The sequence below is a fragment of the Cyrtonyx montezumae genome, unplaced genomic scaffold (genome assembly GCF_038088225.1).
Source record: "Cyrtonyx montezumae isolate F1298 unplaced genomic scaffold, pur_monq_1.0 scaffold_22, whole genome shotgun sequence".
Taxonomy (NCBI): domain Eukaryota; kingdom Metazoa; phylum Chordata; class Aves; order Galliformes; family Odontophoridae; genus Cyrtonyx; species Cyrtonyx montezumae.
The window spans coordinates 1,494,394-1,510,263 of NW_027071959.1; the positions used below are offsets into that span (position 1 = coordinate 1,494,394).

Consider the following 15,870-nt stretch of genomic DNA (forward strand, 5'->3'; position numbering starts at 1 on the left):
CTGCAGCTTGCCTGCGCTCTGCCATATGGTTTTTCTAGCCTCGTGTGTGTGGTCCCTACGTTAACTCCTCGAATTAACCCCTAAAGAGGGTATGGGATGGGGTTGGGAATGGCTGAGGATCCTCAACTCGACCCTGTCGGATCCCAGAGCAGAGCACGGGCAGCCACGGGGCACCCCGTCCCCTCTCCCCACGCATTTGATGTGCCTTGGTCCCCTCCTGGTCGCTGTCATTATTTACACGTCACGGCGTTTTACTTCTGCTTGGGAGTAATGAAAGAGGTTTCTTTCCCCTGGAATTTAATTTCACGCCTGAGACTTGGTGATTAATTTTCTCCTTTCCCAGCTGCCTGATGGGCCCCTTTTGCTTGTAAATTTTGAAATGTGCCACAGAATTTGTGTATTTTGCACCAATTAGGTGTCACCTTGAGTAATTCCTACAGAGCTGAGTTTATCCATCCCACCAGCCGCTCGGGTGCTGCTCCTTGGGGAGGTTCCACCGCGTGACGCAGCGGTGGCCCACTGCTCCCAGTGTGCCCATCAGCTCAGAGCCCAGCTGCCCCCGCTGGCCCAGGGCAAGAGCACATCTCCTTTCCTTCTCCGGGTGAGTTGATTTCCTCTCCAAACGCAGACCCGGCCGAGTCCATCCCCACCATGCTAGACAGCTTCCAGTCGCGGGAGGTGCGTGCGGGCCGCCTGGTGGAGCTGCCCTGCATCGCGTCGGGATACCCCAACCCCGCCATCCGCTGGCTCAAGGACGGGCGCCCGCTGCCCGCCGACGGCCGCTGGGCCAAGCGCATCACGGGGCTGAGCATCGCCGACCTGCGCGTGGAGGACAGCGGGACCTACATCTGCGAGGTGACCAACACCTTCGGGTCCGCAGAGGTCACGGGGACCCTGACGGTCATTGGTGAGTGCTGGCGGGGAGAGCTGTGCTCTGTCCATCTCTGTGAGGCCTTAAAGCTTTGTGTTTCAACGCGGCGTGTCCGATGCGGTGCTCGGAGCGTTCGGGGGGGGGGGGTTGTAATGCTGCAGCTGCAGATCTGCAGCCATCCCCTGATTTAATCGGGACCTCCGGAAAAAAGCAGTGCAATAGCATGGGATGTAAATTGCTGGATGGCAATGTTCTGTGAGGTGCCTCTGTGCTTTGTTTTCCTGATTTACATGAAATAAGCTCCAGCCAAACTGTAAATACCATCTGGGCAGGCCAAATATTTACTGCCTGTTCTGCTTCTGGGGGTTCCTGCAGCCACCAGCAGCACCTGGGCTGCCATTGCGTGCCTCCAATTGGCACTGTCCCATCACTGGGCCACGTCCCCAATGCTGCCCCAACAGTACCATCCATTAAGCAGCACAAGGGAGGGCAGGGCTGCTCATCCTGGCTGTGTGCACGTAGGCTGGTGATTCCAGAGATGGAAAGGCAGAGGAGACATCCACTGCATCTCCAACGTGTTACCTGCTTTCACCCTCTCTCACATAGACCCTCTGCGTGTGACCCTCACACCAAAGAAGCTCAAGACGGGCATCGGCAGCACCGTCATCCTCTCTTGTGCCCTCAGTGGGTCCCCCGAGTACGTCATCCGCTGGTACCGCAACACGGACCTGGTGGTGGTGGATGACTTCATCTCCATCCGGGGCATCAGCAACGAGACCCTCCTCATCACAGCGGCGCAGAAGAGCCACTCAGGAGCCTACCAGTGCTTTGCCACCCGCAAGTCCCAGACAGCACAGGATTTCTCCATCATCACGCTGGAGGGTGAGCTGGCTTCCTCGGGGCGGGGGCTGCTGGGGGCTTTTTCTCTGTCCTTGTCCAAGCTGCACTTGGAGCACATCCCTGGATGCTTTGTGCATGGAGGGAGGGAAGTGAGTGCATCGGGGTGGGCACGCTGTCTTCTACAAGGCATCTTCTTACCTTGGTGACAATGGGGTGGAGATTATTGGCCATTGGAGAGGGGATGTGCACCCTTTGAGCCAAGGGTGCACAGGGTGCGGGGGCACGGGCGTGACTGCAGCCGTGCCCTAACCCCGCTCCCCCTGGGTGCCCCCAGATGGGACCCCCCGCATCGTCTCCTCCTTCAGCGAAAAGGTGGTGAACCCCGGGGAGCAGTTCTCCCTGATGTGCGCTGCCAAGGGCGCGCCGCCCCCGACCGTGACCTGGGCCCTGGACGACGAGCCCATCCCACGGGACAACGGGCACCGCACCAACCAGTACACCATGTCGGACGGCACCACGGTGAGCCACATGAACGTCACCAGCCCGCAGATCAAGGACGGCGGCGTGTACCGGTGCACCGCGCGGAACTCGGTGGGCAGCGCCGAATACCAAGCGCGAATAAACGTAAGAGGTGCCTGTCTACTTTTAAATATCAGAATAGGGCTTTTACTGGGCTTTTTTGGTTGTGTTCTGTTCCTCCCCACCCCTGCCCCTTCCCAGCCGTGCAGGTCCCTCAATGCCTGACCCCCCTGCGGCCCTGTTGGCCACCACACCCATGGGATGGAGCTTCCCATGATGCAGAGCAGGGCCCTGAACTGAATGAGCATCCAGAGCAATGTTTCCCAGAGGGGCAACACCTCCCTGTTGGGCTCTGCCTTCACCCAGCGTTGGGTCCGTGCAACATGCACCTCCGTGAGGTCCATTCCTCTGCACCCACCAATGGCGTGTCCCCAAACCACCCCAGGACCCCGACTCGCCCCATCCAGCCCTGTTACAAGTGATGATGAGGCAGCACGGGGACGGTGGAAAATGAGCTTGGATGTGTTGTGTCTGTGTTTTCTTTGTCTGCACACAGCTGTGTGAGTCACTGCATTGTCACCCTGGAGCATGGTGTTCTGTGCACTGTAGGGTGTTCTGTGGGACATGGGGTGAGGTGTAAGCCCCTGCCCATTCATAATCACCAGCGAAAGCTTCTAGGCTCGTAGGTGGGAGCAGAGTCAAGGTAACATTAATTTATCTACTGAGAAAGAGGTTTGAAGAGCTGTGTTTGTCTGTGTCTCAGGTTTGAAATGGATCTAGTGGCTTTTTGGCTGGGATCCCAGGAGAGTCTGAATTTTGCTGCCATTTACTGCTAAATTTGGAGTGAGTTCATGTCCCAGCCACAAGAAGCAGTTACAGCGTTTTTGAATGAGGGTGTTTCATTGTTCTTCCTTTTTTGTTCCTCCCTCTTTTCGTCCCTGACTGCCTGTCACTAGATAAGATTCAGGCTTTTTATTTATTTTATTTTTATTTTTTTTGCCTTGGAATTGAGCAAGTCTCTCCAACAGGCCCAGGAGACAGCTACAGATGCTAATTTCTCTCTCTCTGCTCCTTATGGTGTGCTGGGGGGTGGGGGCTTCGTGCTGCTGTGCCCCCAGACACCTCCCTGCTCCATGGGGACAGAGCATCTCCCACCAAACCTTCCCAACATCTGATGGGTGCCCCCCACGCTGGGGGCAGCGGGAGTTAACATAAGGAAACACACTAAAGGCAGCGCTGGCTTATCTGGAGTTTCTGCTAAGCTGTTATCCTCACCACTTAGGGTGAGGAGCCAAGATGGAGTTAATCTGCAGATGGGTTTGCTATTTTATACGACAGCCACAAGAACAATATAATTACTGAAGCATGAAACCTCTTGTTATAATACTCACCTGCAGCATGCCTGCAGTCCTCCAGCCAGCGTGAGAGCAGCCAGGAACAGGGGGCAAGCTGGCTTTGGGCAGTACTCAGGCAACCAGTGAGAGGCACAAAATGGGCTGTTTCAGTTGAGAATGACTAAATGTGCAAACGGAAGGGAGGTCCCTGCGTGCAGCTCTGCACCAAGGCCATTTGGCAAAGCAGGCGGAGCAGCTGGGGAGGTTGGGAGCGCTCCCCAGGTGTCTCCCAGCAGCCTCTGGAGTCCCAGCAGCAGCATTTGCAGCAGATTTGTGTGCAAACACACCACCCTTCGGAATTAACCTAGCCTGCCTCTCCCTTCCTCCCCACAATGTAGGTCCCCCGAGCATCCGGGCGATGAAGAACATAACGGCGGTCGCGGGTAGGGACACTTTCATCAACTGCAGGGTGATCGGGTACCCCTATTACTCCATCAAGTGGTACAAGGACTCTTTGCTGCTGCCCGATAACCACCGCCAAGTGGTCTTTGAGAACGGGACCCTGAAGCTGATGGACGTCCAGAAAGGCATGGACGAAGGGGAGTACCTGTGCAGTGTGCTGATCCAGCCCCAGCTCTCCATCAGCCAGAGCGTCCACGTCACGGTGAAAGGTAAGGATCCGGAGAGGTCGCCCAGCTCAGACATCCAGGTGGTGCTGGGACCACCTCTGTGAAGGGTGAAGGTGGGGAAGCATTGCAGGGGATGCTCTGCAGCCCGAACGCACCGCACCTCGCACCCACCTGTGTGCTTGCTGCTGCTCCAGCTCCATTTCTTGCTACACGCAGCGGAGCAAGGATTTACGGTGTAAACACAGTGTATTAAAACATCTAACCTTTGCTCGGATCACCTTCACTGATGTTTTTCTCTGTGTGTTAGCTTTTAAAAAAATAATACTCTCGGTCTTCCGAGCGCACAGAACATCTTAAAAGCTTCTCCAGGCCATCAATTATTCAGCCCTATTGAGGGAGCTATCAGTCCTAATGAATTGAGTCGGATGCATTCCCTCCCAGTGACTTGCTGAGATTGTGTTATGAGCGCGCGGTGCTATCGTATCTCTCGTCCTCGGAGTTGTCGGGTCGGCTCTGCCCGTTGCCGGTGCAGTGTTTGCAGTAAATCATTCAGACAAACGCGGCCACGCTGGGGATGGAGCTGGCCAATTGTCTTTCCCTCTGTCTCACTGAGCAGGGTATTTATGGACCGGATTTTATGCTGATCCCCCTTCCTCCCCTCCCATCCACCATTTTCTTATTAGGAATCAGGTTAGCAAGAGAGTGCATCAAGCTGATTATAGATGCTACCACTTGATTAGCTAATGCTCTTCTCCGAGGCTTTGCAAGCGGAAGTGTGGGATGCAGATAACCTCCGGGCAGTGCCAAGGGGAAGGATCCCCCTTACACCCTCGTTGCAGGGCACAGCCAGCCTTTGTGCTCCTCCCTTTGTACCAGAATCCTCACAAGAGAGCGTGTCCGGAGGGATGCTGAGTTACACGCTCCGCTTTGTGCCCATTGCTGGGAGGTAGATGCAGAAGTTCATCCATAAATTCTGGGAAGCAAATGCCATACAAACCCCTCTGAGCCTGGATTTACTGCCTTGGCTGGAAGCTGCCACGCAGTGCCGTCCATGCACCTTCATCCCACTGAGTTACACCCGGCCCAGCCTGGCTGCTCATGCTGCCCATTGGACAGAGGACGGAGGGGAATTGAGCTGCCCTCAGCTATCTTCAGAGTTCACTCCGAGCAGCAGAGTAAATAAATACGACCGTGTTGAGTGCAGGATGGCACGGAACACCGTAAAGCTTTTATTGCCACAAGTGCCTGGCGGCCACGCTAAGTGCCACCAGTGAATTACGCAGGCTTCCCAAGCAATGGCAGTAAAATCCTCACGGGCCCCTCCCACCAGCACTTCCATCCTCTATCTGCCACCCATTTACAAGCCCTTGCTTGTTCCCATGTCTCCCAGCCCCATGTCCCAACTGGGAGCCTCCTGCATCCTCTGCTCTCTCTGCATTGCCGAGGTGCCCCTCAGCTTGTTATTTAGCAGCAGACATCTTGGAATGTTTTAATTAATCACTTGGGGCCGTGCTGCCTGGCTGTGCCCGGAGGAAGCAGTGGGAGCACAGTGCTGGGTGATCCAGGGGCTCTGCGTGGTGCCAGGGCTGTGCCGTGTGTGGGAGAGCCCGGGAAGTGCTGCAGACAGAACGTGCAGCACGAGATTATTTGGGGAGGAAGGATGAGGTCTGGGGCTCCGGTTAAGGGGAGGTAGAACAGGGAGAGCTCTTCTGTCGAGAGGCCGTGTGTGCTCACAAGTGGCCTGTGGGGTGTGTTTGGAGATGCACAAGCCCGGCCCTCTGCAATAGACTGCAGTGCATTCCCAATTAATTATTCATTAATTATGGAAAGCGGGCGCTGCTGGCTCCATGGCTCCGGCAGCTCGAGCCACGTCGCTGCAGCATTGCTTGGGGTGACAACCAACCTTTGTTACTGCCCTTCATGGCTACTTGGCTGGGCTCTGGGTCACCCAAATGGGGCCCACCTGGTTCTGGCCAGGCCCTGGAGCCCTGAGCAGCACCGCCGGAGCACGGAGAGCCTTGCAGTGTGCTGGGTGATGAGTGGGGTGGGGATGGGGCCATGCGCAGTGGCACGGTGAGCCCTGACTGCTGGGGCTCCACATCTGTATGAGAGGGCATCTTATTTCTGCCGAGGGGACAATTGGCAGCCTGCTAATTTAATTATGGAGGCTGCGGAAAGAGGATCTCGTCTACCAGGTGCTGAGCCTTGTTAAGCTAATTGTCTCCCTCTCTCTGCTTTCATCCCCCTCCCACATTGCCAGAGATGCTGCGGTTGCATAATTAAGTTATCAGGAAGATAATGGCTGGTTCTGAATCCAGAGCCTTCAAGAAAAGCATCCATCTAATAACTGCTTTTCTGTGAGCAGATAAATGCTGAGGTGGAATTTCAGCTGGTGCACACAGAGGAGCTGAGGGCTGGCAGCTCCCTGTGCTGCCCCGTGCACAGTCATGTCCTACTGTCACCTGCTCAATGGCATCTTTCTCTCTCCTGGAAGTGTCATGGCTGAACAAAAGCCTGCCTGTTTCTGGGCAGCAAATGCTTTGGGTGATGGTGTGATGGGTTTCTGAACTGCTGTGCTGGCTCCAAGCAGGCTCACTCCTCTTCAAAGCCCTGTCCTACTGTGGGATGGTGCTGGGGCTGAGAGGTGATGGCCTCCAGTTGCACCACAGGAGGTTCCGTTTGGACATTAGGAGAAATTTCTTTTCCTGAAGAGTGGTTGGGCACTGGCACAGGCCGCCCAAGGAGGTGGTGCAGTCGCTGCCCCTGGAGGTGTTCAGGAAACGTGGAGGTTTGACACTGAGGGACGCGGGCAGTGGGCATGGTGGGGTTGGGTTGGTGTTGGACGTGGTGACCTTAGAGGTCTTCATCATCCTTAATGATTCGATGGTGGACCAGGCTGGAGCACCAGCCTGTGACAAGTGCCAGGAGCCAGAGACATGATGCTTTTCCTCATCCCTCCCCATCCCTCCGCCAGCCTTACCCCTTCCTGTGAAGGCTTCCCCCAGCAGGTCTGTACAGCATGCTCTGCCTCTCCCTCCCGCAGTCCCTCCTCTGATCCAGCCTTTCGAGTTCCCGCCAGCCTCCATCGGGCAGCTCCTCTACATCCCCTGCGTCGTCTCCTCTGGGGACATGCCTATCCACATCACCTGGCGCAAGGACGGGCACGTCATCCTCTCCGGCTCAGGTGTCACCATTGAGAGCAAGGAGTTCATGAGCTCCCTGCAGATCTCCAGTGTCTCCCTCAAGCACAATGGCAACTACACGTGCATCGCCAGCAACGCTGCTGCCACGGTCAGCCGCGAGCGGCAGCTCATCGTGCGGGGTGAGCCTTGGGGTCCCCTCATTGGTTGGGAGGGTGGGAGAGATAGATGGGGGCAGATGAAATCAGGCTGGGGAGCAATGGGCAGAGATGATTTTCAAGAAGAGGAGGCTCAGGTGGACCTCACTGCTCTCTCTGATTCCCTGGAAGGGGGTTGTGGTGAGGTGGGGGTTTCTCTATTCTCCCAGGTAACAGCAATAAGGTGAGAGGTGAGGGTCTCAAGTTGCAGGACAGGTTTAGGTTGGTTATTAGGAGAAACTTCTCCAAGAAAACGGTGATGCACTGGCACAGGCTGCCCAGGGAGGTGGTGGACTCACCATCCCTGGATGTATTCAGGAAACATGTAGGTGTAGTACTCAGGGACACAGTTAGTGGGGTGGGTAGGTGGATGGTTGCACTGGTTGTCTCCAACCTCAACGATTCTGTGATTCTATGATTCCTTCCTGTTATGCAGTGCCTCCTCGGTTTGTGGTTCAACCCAACAACCAAGATGGCATTTATGGTAAAGCCGGGGTGCTGAATTGCTCCGTCGATGGGTACCCCCCTCCGAAAGTGATGTGGAAACATGCAAAAGGTACATGGGAGATGATGCAACAGTGCATGGGGACCTCTGTGCAAGTGGAGCAAGGCTCATTCTTGCTGGGTCATCCCAACACCGAGCCCCACATGCACCTCCTGCCTCGACTGTGCACTCATTGATGCATCTCTGCTTCCCCTCCAGGCAGTGGGAACCCCCAGCAGTACCACCCCATCCCACTGACGGGCCGCATCCAGATCCTCCCCAACAGCTCGCTGCTCATCCGCCACGTGCTGGAGGAGGACATCGGCTACTACCTCTGCCAGGCCAGCAACGGGGTAGGCACGGACATCAGCAAGTCCATGTTCCTCACCGTGAAGAGTAAGTAGCCAGGGCATGGCTGGGATGGAGCTGGGGGCGGGCTGGGATGGACAGATGGACGGAAAACAGATGGGTGGATGGGGAATCACAGCTGCAGCACGCAGAGATCAGCTCAGCGCTGGCCCGGCACCACGCAGCCCCGGATCTTTGTGGGCATGGAGGGCATTGATTCCTCTCCTACCAGGGAGACTTCCCTTATACTATTAAAAACACTTAGTCCTTAATAAAACTTGGCGATCAATCTACATCATGCGGCAGGAAAGGAAATAGCTCTGCTAATTTGACAGAGCTGGGCCGGGAAGTGTTGTTAGACACCATGTTTGAACTGTGCTTATTATTGGATTCCTCTCCCGTTGCTATCAGCAGAATGCATGATCTCCAGCTCTTCTCTATTTATTTCGATTGCATCTGCCATAAGAGTTCAAACCCCTGGAAGAGGTACAGGAGGGAGAACTCCCCCGTGGCAGTGGGGCTGGCACGCAGTGTGCTGCACTCCCCACCTGCCCCACACCCCGGTTTGGCTTCTGCTGGCCCCCAGCACCCCCTGCTTGTCTTATTGCTGCCTTCCTGGCTTCTCCCCTCCCCAGCCAGCTTCTCGTGGGGAGGGCCGAGGGCAGCCTTTCCCCTCCCTGTCAGCTGTTTAATTTATCCCGCTGATTGATGAACTGAAACGAGCGACTTCAAACAGCCCACTTCAATGAGGCACAGGTACAAAGTCAAGGCGATTAATCCCCAGCGAGTGTGCCGAAGTCTTGGAGCCTGAACTGTTGCCGTGTCCCTGCTATCTGGTATAATTGCATCCCAGGACAGGTTGCTTGCTGACTTGAATAGCACATAACCTTATTATGCATGTGCTTTTACATTTCCCAGAGACCTCAGCAGCCTTTGAAAAGGTTCGAATGAATAGGTAGACGAAACACCACAGCCAATTAAGCATTATATGGGGCTCTTTGTTTTGTTTCATTTTTTTTTATTATTATTATTTTTGATTTTTGTTTGTTTAGTGAAATGTCAGGCCAATTAAAGCGAGATCAGCGCCGGCCTGCGCTTCAGGCCAGGCCACTGCAGACGGGGCGAAGTGGGAGTTCAGCAGAGCCCAAACCACTGGACGAGAGGTGCAGCCCCATCCCTCACTGGCCGAGGCAATAAATCAGAGCCCCACGGATGCCAGGAGGAGTTAGATACTGCTGCTCTGTCGGGCGGTGGCAAACCTGCGTGCAAAGGGAATCGCGGCGGTGCTGCCCCCCCCCCCGCTGGGGCACCGCAGGGAGCACAGTGCCCAGGGCATGTGCTGGCCCTGGGACCTCACTGCCGCACCGCTCTGCTCAGCCCTGAGCACAGCACCTGTCTGCACACGGCGGCATCCTGCTGGTGTGCGGGGCTGGCTCGTTCATCCGTGCTTTCCAAAGCGACTTGTTAGCACCGGGTCCAGCGCGCTGCCGAGTGGGAGGTGTGGGGTGCTGCACCCCGGGGGGGTGGCACAGGTGCGAGTGCGTGCTAAATGGCATTTAGCACCTGGCTGCACGCTGCTCTGTGCTCGGGAGCAGAGCGTGAGGGATGGATGGGGCTGAACAAGTCCCCAGGGCAGCGCTGGTTGGGGGGAGGGGGCTCGGGATGCCGAGCACCGGGCAGGGCCAGAGGTCCTGCAGGAGCATCTCTGATTGCTTCCATGCAATTTGAATTAATCTCGTGCTTCAGGTGGAACTCAGCTAATCAGTGTAGAAAGGAAGCTGAAACGGGTGCAATCAAATTAACATCACAGAGCTAGCTCTAAACAAGAAAGAGGGGGGGAGAGGAAGGCGGGCGCAGCCCTTGTCACCGCTGTCACCGTTCTCATTCAGTTGTCACTGCAGGGCTGTGCTGCTTCTCCTGCCCCGGCGTGGCTAGGGATGGCACGTGGGGTGCTGACAGTTCCTTTTGTGCACAGCCTTATCTCTGCCCGGCAAACGGGACGTGGCTCTTGTCGGAGCTGTGTTAACAGGAGCTCTGGCGTGCGGGAGCCTGCCCTGTGCAGAAGGCTGCTGACGGCTGCTGGAGTTCTGGCCACGTGCATCCTCCTTCCCTCGGTCACTGTGGGCATCTCCGGGCTGGGGTGAGGCGGGGGCACAGCGTGCCTCCCAGCCCTTGCCCATGCTGCCTGCACGGCTGGTCGGGGTTTTCTTCTGGTTTGTTTTGCTGCTTTCCTCCGCTCTGGGCTACGTGCCACTCTCCTGGGACCCCGGCAATTGAGAGAAGTTGATATGTTTACATCCAAGGAGCTGCTTTTAATCAAACATCAATAAGTGCATTTCAGCAAAGCAGAGCCTGAAACAGAGCTCCTCTCCCAGGGTTGCTGAACGCAGGGCTGGCTCCTCCACATCCTGCTGAGCCCTGGGGCCATGCGGTGGCCACAGACTCCCTGTCCTCATGCTCCCCACGCACCCCATTGGGTCGGGCTCTTCCCTGCCCCGCTGCCTCACATCAGCTCGTGATGCTGTGCCATCCCAGGGCTCCTGCAGGCAGAGTTCCCGTGGGCTCCCAGGGAACCGTCACGTGGCAGAGGTGACCCCAACGCAGGCCATGCCTCGTCCCAGCCACGTGGGCACAGGGCTGCACCCCAGAAACGGCAGCTCCGGAGGAAAGGTTTCCTTAGCTGCTAATTGAATTACATTGCCACAGAAAGCCGAGAAGTCGTAGCTCATTAGAGCCTCTTGTGTCCCATTATAACAGTGTGTGTTGCCTTTGCGGATTGTCATTATCATATATTACTGCGGGACTCAGCAGCGCTGTTTGTTTATGCATTACATTTTTTTCAGCTTACCCAGCCCATCCCCACCCCCAGCACTGGTGCTCCGGGGGACACGAGGTGCCCTTCGTGCTGCCAGCGTCCATGGCAGCTCTGCCACCCAGCACTGAGTGCTCCCAACGGCCACCTGCAATGCCACCCCACAGTGCCACCCCTCAATGCCACCCCACAGTGCCACCCCTCAATGCCACACCACAGTGCCACCTGCAATATCACTCTGCAATGCCACACCGCAATGCCACTCTGTGATGCCACCTGTAATGCCACACCACAGTGCCACAGCATAGAGTGTCACCTGCAGTGCCACAGCACAGTGTCACCTGCAGTGCCACCCCACAATGCCACCCCACAACACCACACCATAATGTCACCTGCAGTGCCACACTGCAGTGCCACCCCACAATGCCACAGCACAATGCCACACTGCAGTGCCACCCCACAATGCTACAACACAGTGTCACCTGCAGTGACACCCTGCAATGCCACCCCACAACGGCACACTGCAATGCCACCCCACAATGCCACCACACTGAGTGCTACACCAGGGCAGTGGGTGTCCCCTCCCCTCTTTTCCATGTTTTGGGTGAATATGAGGAGAAAAAAATCTCTCCCCAGCATCTGCAATGCAAAGGCTGCTGCCTTGCTGCTGTGGAATCACGCTCTATATTCTGCCCAGGTTTATACGAGTGAATTATGCAAATCTGTGATGGAAAACATTCTTCCTCTCATCCTCGGGAGTGTAAAACCTTAGTCAATAATTCATACTCGCACGTCTCCGACTGGAGGCTTTCTCTTCATTATAGCGTGCGCTTGGTTATTTGTCTTTCACGTTTTATTGTCTACCCCGGTGTAATGCTATGCATTATAAAATTTATCTGCTTCATTATTTTATGATCCTGAGCCGTATAACGCAGCGAAACGCTTCCGCTCGGGGCTGCGTGTCCTCTCGGTGGGATCTGCACCCAGCACCGCCCCGCTGGCTCTGGGGGGTGCCCGGCGGGTGGCTGAGCCGCGCTCCCTCCCGCAGTCCCCGCCATGATCACCTCCCACCCCAACACCACCATCGCCATCAAAGGGCAGAGCAAGGAGCTGAACTGCACGGCGCGGGGCGAGCGTCCCATCATCATCCGCTGGGAGAAGGGTGACACCGTCATCGACCCCGACCGCAACATGCGCTACGCCATCGCCACCAAGGACAACGGCGACGAGGTCATCTCCACCCTCAAGGTGAGGGCAGGGTCCTGCCAAGAGCCTGGGTGTCCTCCTCCAGCACGGGGACATTTTTGTGCAGCAGGTAGCGGGGTGGTGAATGCACCACTGCTGCATTCGGCGCCTGCAAAAGAGTGACAAAACGACCGCTGTCCGCTTGCTGTGGTGGCCCCAAAAGAGGAGCCCCGGGGGCTGGGTTGTCCTTGCACCAGATTTTGCTTTGCTGTGCAGTGGGGCCTTGTTTGGAAGGTGTGTGGCAGCACCAGGGATGCCTCTGAGCATGAAATCTCTGTGCACGTCTGAGCAGGCGGTCACAGAATCACAGAACGCTTGGGTTGGAGGGGACCCCAAAGATCTCCAACCCACCGGATCAGGCAGCAGATGGATGGGGATGGGGCCTTGGGGCAGGCTGTGTCTGCAGACTGGGGTTCCTGTGGGAAGAGGAGGCTTGGTGCTCGGGGTGACTGAATCTGAAGGGTCTGCTTTTCTGTCCCCAAAATATCCACAGCTGAAACCAGCCGACCGTGGGGACTCGGTCTTCTTCTCCTGCCATGCCATCAACTCGTACGGCGAGGACAGGGGCCTGATCCAGCTCACCGTGCAAGGTACCGAGCTCATAGCACCGTGACCCCTGGCATGGGGGCAGGAAGAGCCTCACCTCAAGGTCCCATTGCTCCACCTGGCACCCCGTGCTCCTAACCGCCCCCATCCCCCCCCAGAGCCACCTGACCCCCCGGAACTGGAGATCCGCGAGGTGAAAGCCCGCAGCATGAACCTGCGCTGGACGCAGCGCTTTGATGGGAACAGCATCATCACTGGCTTTGACATCGAGTACAAGAACAAGTCTGGTAGGAGCTGGTTGCCCCCCGATGCCCCCCAGGCCCCCATAGCCCATGCTGGGGGCTCGGCTGTGCTGTGGGGCAGGTGCAGAGCTGGCCCCGCTGCCTCCGTGCGGGGAATATTCCGCATCCAGGCTGCTTTGATGAAGAAAGGAGAGAGCGGCATTAATGAAATATGTTAATTTATGTTCGGTGGGAGCATTTGAAAGGGAATATTTAAAGAGGCAATATTTGTGAAAAGCCGAGCCGAGAGCAGCGAGGCAGGGGGGACACAGCGTGGCACAAGGCTCTGGGGACCACACGCCAGTGCAGGGTGCGGGTGCTGACCCTCCTCTGCCTCCTCTTCCAGACTCCTGGGACTTCAAGCAGTCAACACGTAACATCTCCCCAACCATCAACCAGGCAAACATCGTGGACCTGCACCCGGCCTCTGTGTACAGCATCCGCATGTACTCCTTCAACAAGATCGGGCGCAGCGAGCCCAGCAAGGAGCTCACCATCAGCACGGAGGAAGCAGGTGCTGCTCTCTGCTGTAGAGGTGCACGTGAGCCCTCTTTAGATGGGAATTCTCGTGATAATGTGTAGTTTTTCCCTCCCCCAGCTCCCGACGGACCTCCAATGGATGTCACCTTGCAGCCGATGACGTCGCAGAGCATCCAGGTCACCTGGAAGGTGCGTGGGGCCAGGGCAGCGGGCTCTCCTTGGCCACCCCCACTGCTGGGACTCTGGGACCCAAATTTCCCCTCGCAGCTCAGAGGATGACTCCTGAGACATCACAAAACCAGGGGGCTGGGCGTACAGCTCACCCACAGCACGTGTTAATCACGTTTGGTAACAAGCTCATTATCTCATGGGATATCTATGGGAGGCCACGGGGAAAGTGAGGATAAACACAGGCAAACGGAGACGTCTGGTTGCCAGCTGCTCAAGAGCGGATCGATGGAGCTCAGAATCAGATTTATTTTTCAGAAGGTCGAATGAGAAAAAATTGATTATAAAATTAGGACTTCAGAATGAACGGGGAAGTCGATAAATTTAGGGTTTCAGCTTCTCCCCCCCCATCTTCCCCCCCCTCCTGGAAGACAGATTAATGAGTGATAAGGTTCGCTTGGAAGATAACTCCGTTTGCTTGCAGAGTATTGCAGCGAGATGGATCGCGCTGGCTGTGTAACATAAATTTACAATCAACCCTATCGATTTCTTAATGCTTTAGAGAAACGCTGTTCAGATTGATTTAAAGGCTGCGGGGCTGTCAGCTCCGTGACACCGCTCCCCTTCGTGTCCCCATTGCTTCAGGCCCCAAAGAAGGAGCTGCAGAACGGGGTGATCCGCGGCTACCAGATCGGCTACCGCGAGAACAGCCCGGGCAGCAACGGGCAGTACAGCATCGTGGAGATGAAGGCCACGGGCGACAGCGAGGTCTACACGCTGGACAACCTGAAGAAGTTTGCTCAGTATGGGGTGGTGGTCCAGGCCTTCAACCGCGCGGGGACGGGGCCGTCCTCCAGCGAGATCAACGCCACCACGCTGGAGGATGGTAAGGATGGAGGGGTGGTGGTTCCACAGAGCCTCCACTGTTCCAGAAATGAGCAGAAAAAAGTTTTTCAGCGCATTCGCGCAGCAGTTTTTCATACTTAATTAAGGCCCTCGTTAGCCTGTCAAACCGTGATCATTTCCTGGCTACATTAGCACTCCTCCTGGGGTATTCAAGGGCCCCTGTTTTAGCAATAGTGTCTTTTCCATAATTATATTACCTTCATTTTGTTCAAACGGACTATCTGTATTAGTTTATTATACTCGGTCCCTAATTACATGGTGCTTATATTTTTACACCTAAGTAATACGAAACAATAATCATTTTCAAAGAGGGTCGTTACGGTGATGTATCATCATTTAAATGCTCATAAAAATTAGAGTTACCTCTTATGGGGCAATTGGATGCAATTACCTCGCATCCAGACGGCTCGCCCCTCGCTGGGAAGTGCAGCATCCTGGCAGCCCTGGGGTGAGGAGGAGAAGGATCATGGCACCGGGTTTGGGGAGAGCAGCGGGTGGTGGGGAGGCACAGCACAGAGCCCATGGGATGCAGCTCTGGACATTAGGATGACCGTCTCCATCTGTGCCCTCCCAGTGCCCAGCCAGCCCCCCGAGAACGTGCGGGCCATCTCCATCACGTCGGATGTGGCTGTCATCTCCTGGTCAGAGCCTCCACGCAGCACCCTCAACGGTGTGCTCAAGGGTTACAGGGTCATCTTCTGGTCCCTCTACATGGACGGAGGTGAGCGCTGATTCCTGGGGCACGGGGCACGCGTGGGGGGCAGCACGGAGCTGATGGCCTGTGTCCCTGCAGAGTGGGGTGAGATGCAGAACATCACGACCACACGGGAGCGAGTGGAGCTGAGGGGCATGGAGAAGTTCACCAACTACAGTGTGCAGGTGCTGGCCTACACGCAGGCTGGCGATGGCGTCCGCAGCAGCGTGCTCTACATCCAGACCAAGGAGGACAGTGAGTGGCACTGCCCCGAATCCTTTGTCCCTATGGTCCTAATGATTAGGTGGCAGTCAGAGAGGTGTGGTGCGACCCAGGGTGATGTGGGCCCATGCAGATCCTAGCACATGTGGCTGCT

The 15,870-nt window shown here is 56.1% G+C and overlaps 1 protein-coding gene across 1 annotated transcript in view; it reads left to right on the plus strand.

Moving 5' to 3' along the window:
- The window catches only part of DSCAML1 (DS cell adhesion molecule like 1), a 78,245-nt gene that overhangs the window by 52,478 nt on the left and 9,897 nt on the right, over positions 1-15,870 (plus strand). The window contains exons 5-19 of the mRNA XM_065738417.1: positions 629-907; positions 1,478-1,753; positions 2,046-2,342; positions 3,963-4,235; positions 7,237-7,515; positions 7,967-8,086; positions 8,234-8,410; positions 12,223-12,422; positions 12,913-13,009; positions 13,124-13,252; positions 13,593-13,760; positions 13,845-13,915; positions 14,540-14,780; positions 15,375-15,521; positions 15,594-15,749. Coding sequence (XP_065594489.1) covers positions 629-907; positions 1,478-1,753; positions 2,046-2,342; positions 3,963-4,235; positions 7,237-7,515; positions 7,967-8,086; positions 8,234-8,410; positions 12,223-12,422; positions 12,913-13,009; positions 13,124-13,252; positions 13,593-13,760; positions 13,845-13,915; positions 14,540-14,780; positions 15,375-15,521; positions 15,594-15,749 — 2,910 coding nt within the window. The remainder of the gene's footprint in view (positions 1-628; positions 908-1,477; positions 1,754-2,045; positions 2,343-3,962; positions 4,236-7,236; positions 7,516-7,966; positions 8,087-8,233; positions 8,411-12,222; positions 12,423-12,912; positions 13,010-13,123; positions 13,253-13,592; positions 13,761-13,844; positions 13,916-14,539; positions 14,781-15,374; positions 15,522-15,593; positions 15,750-15,870) is intronic.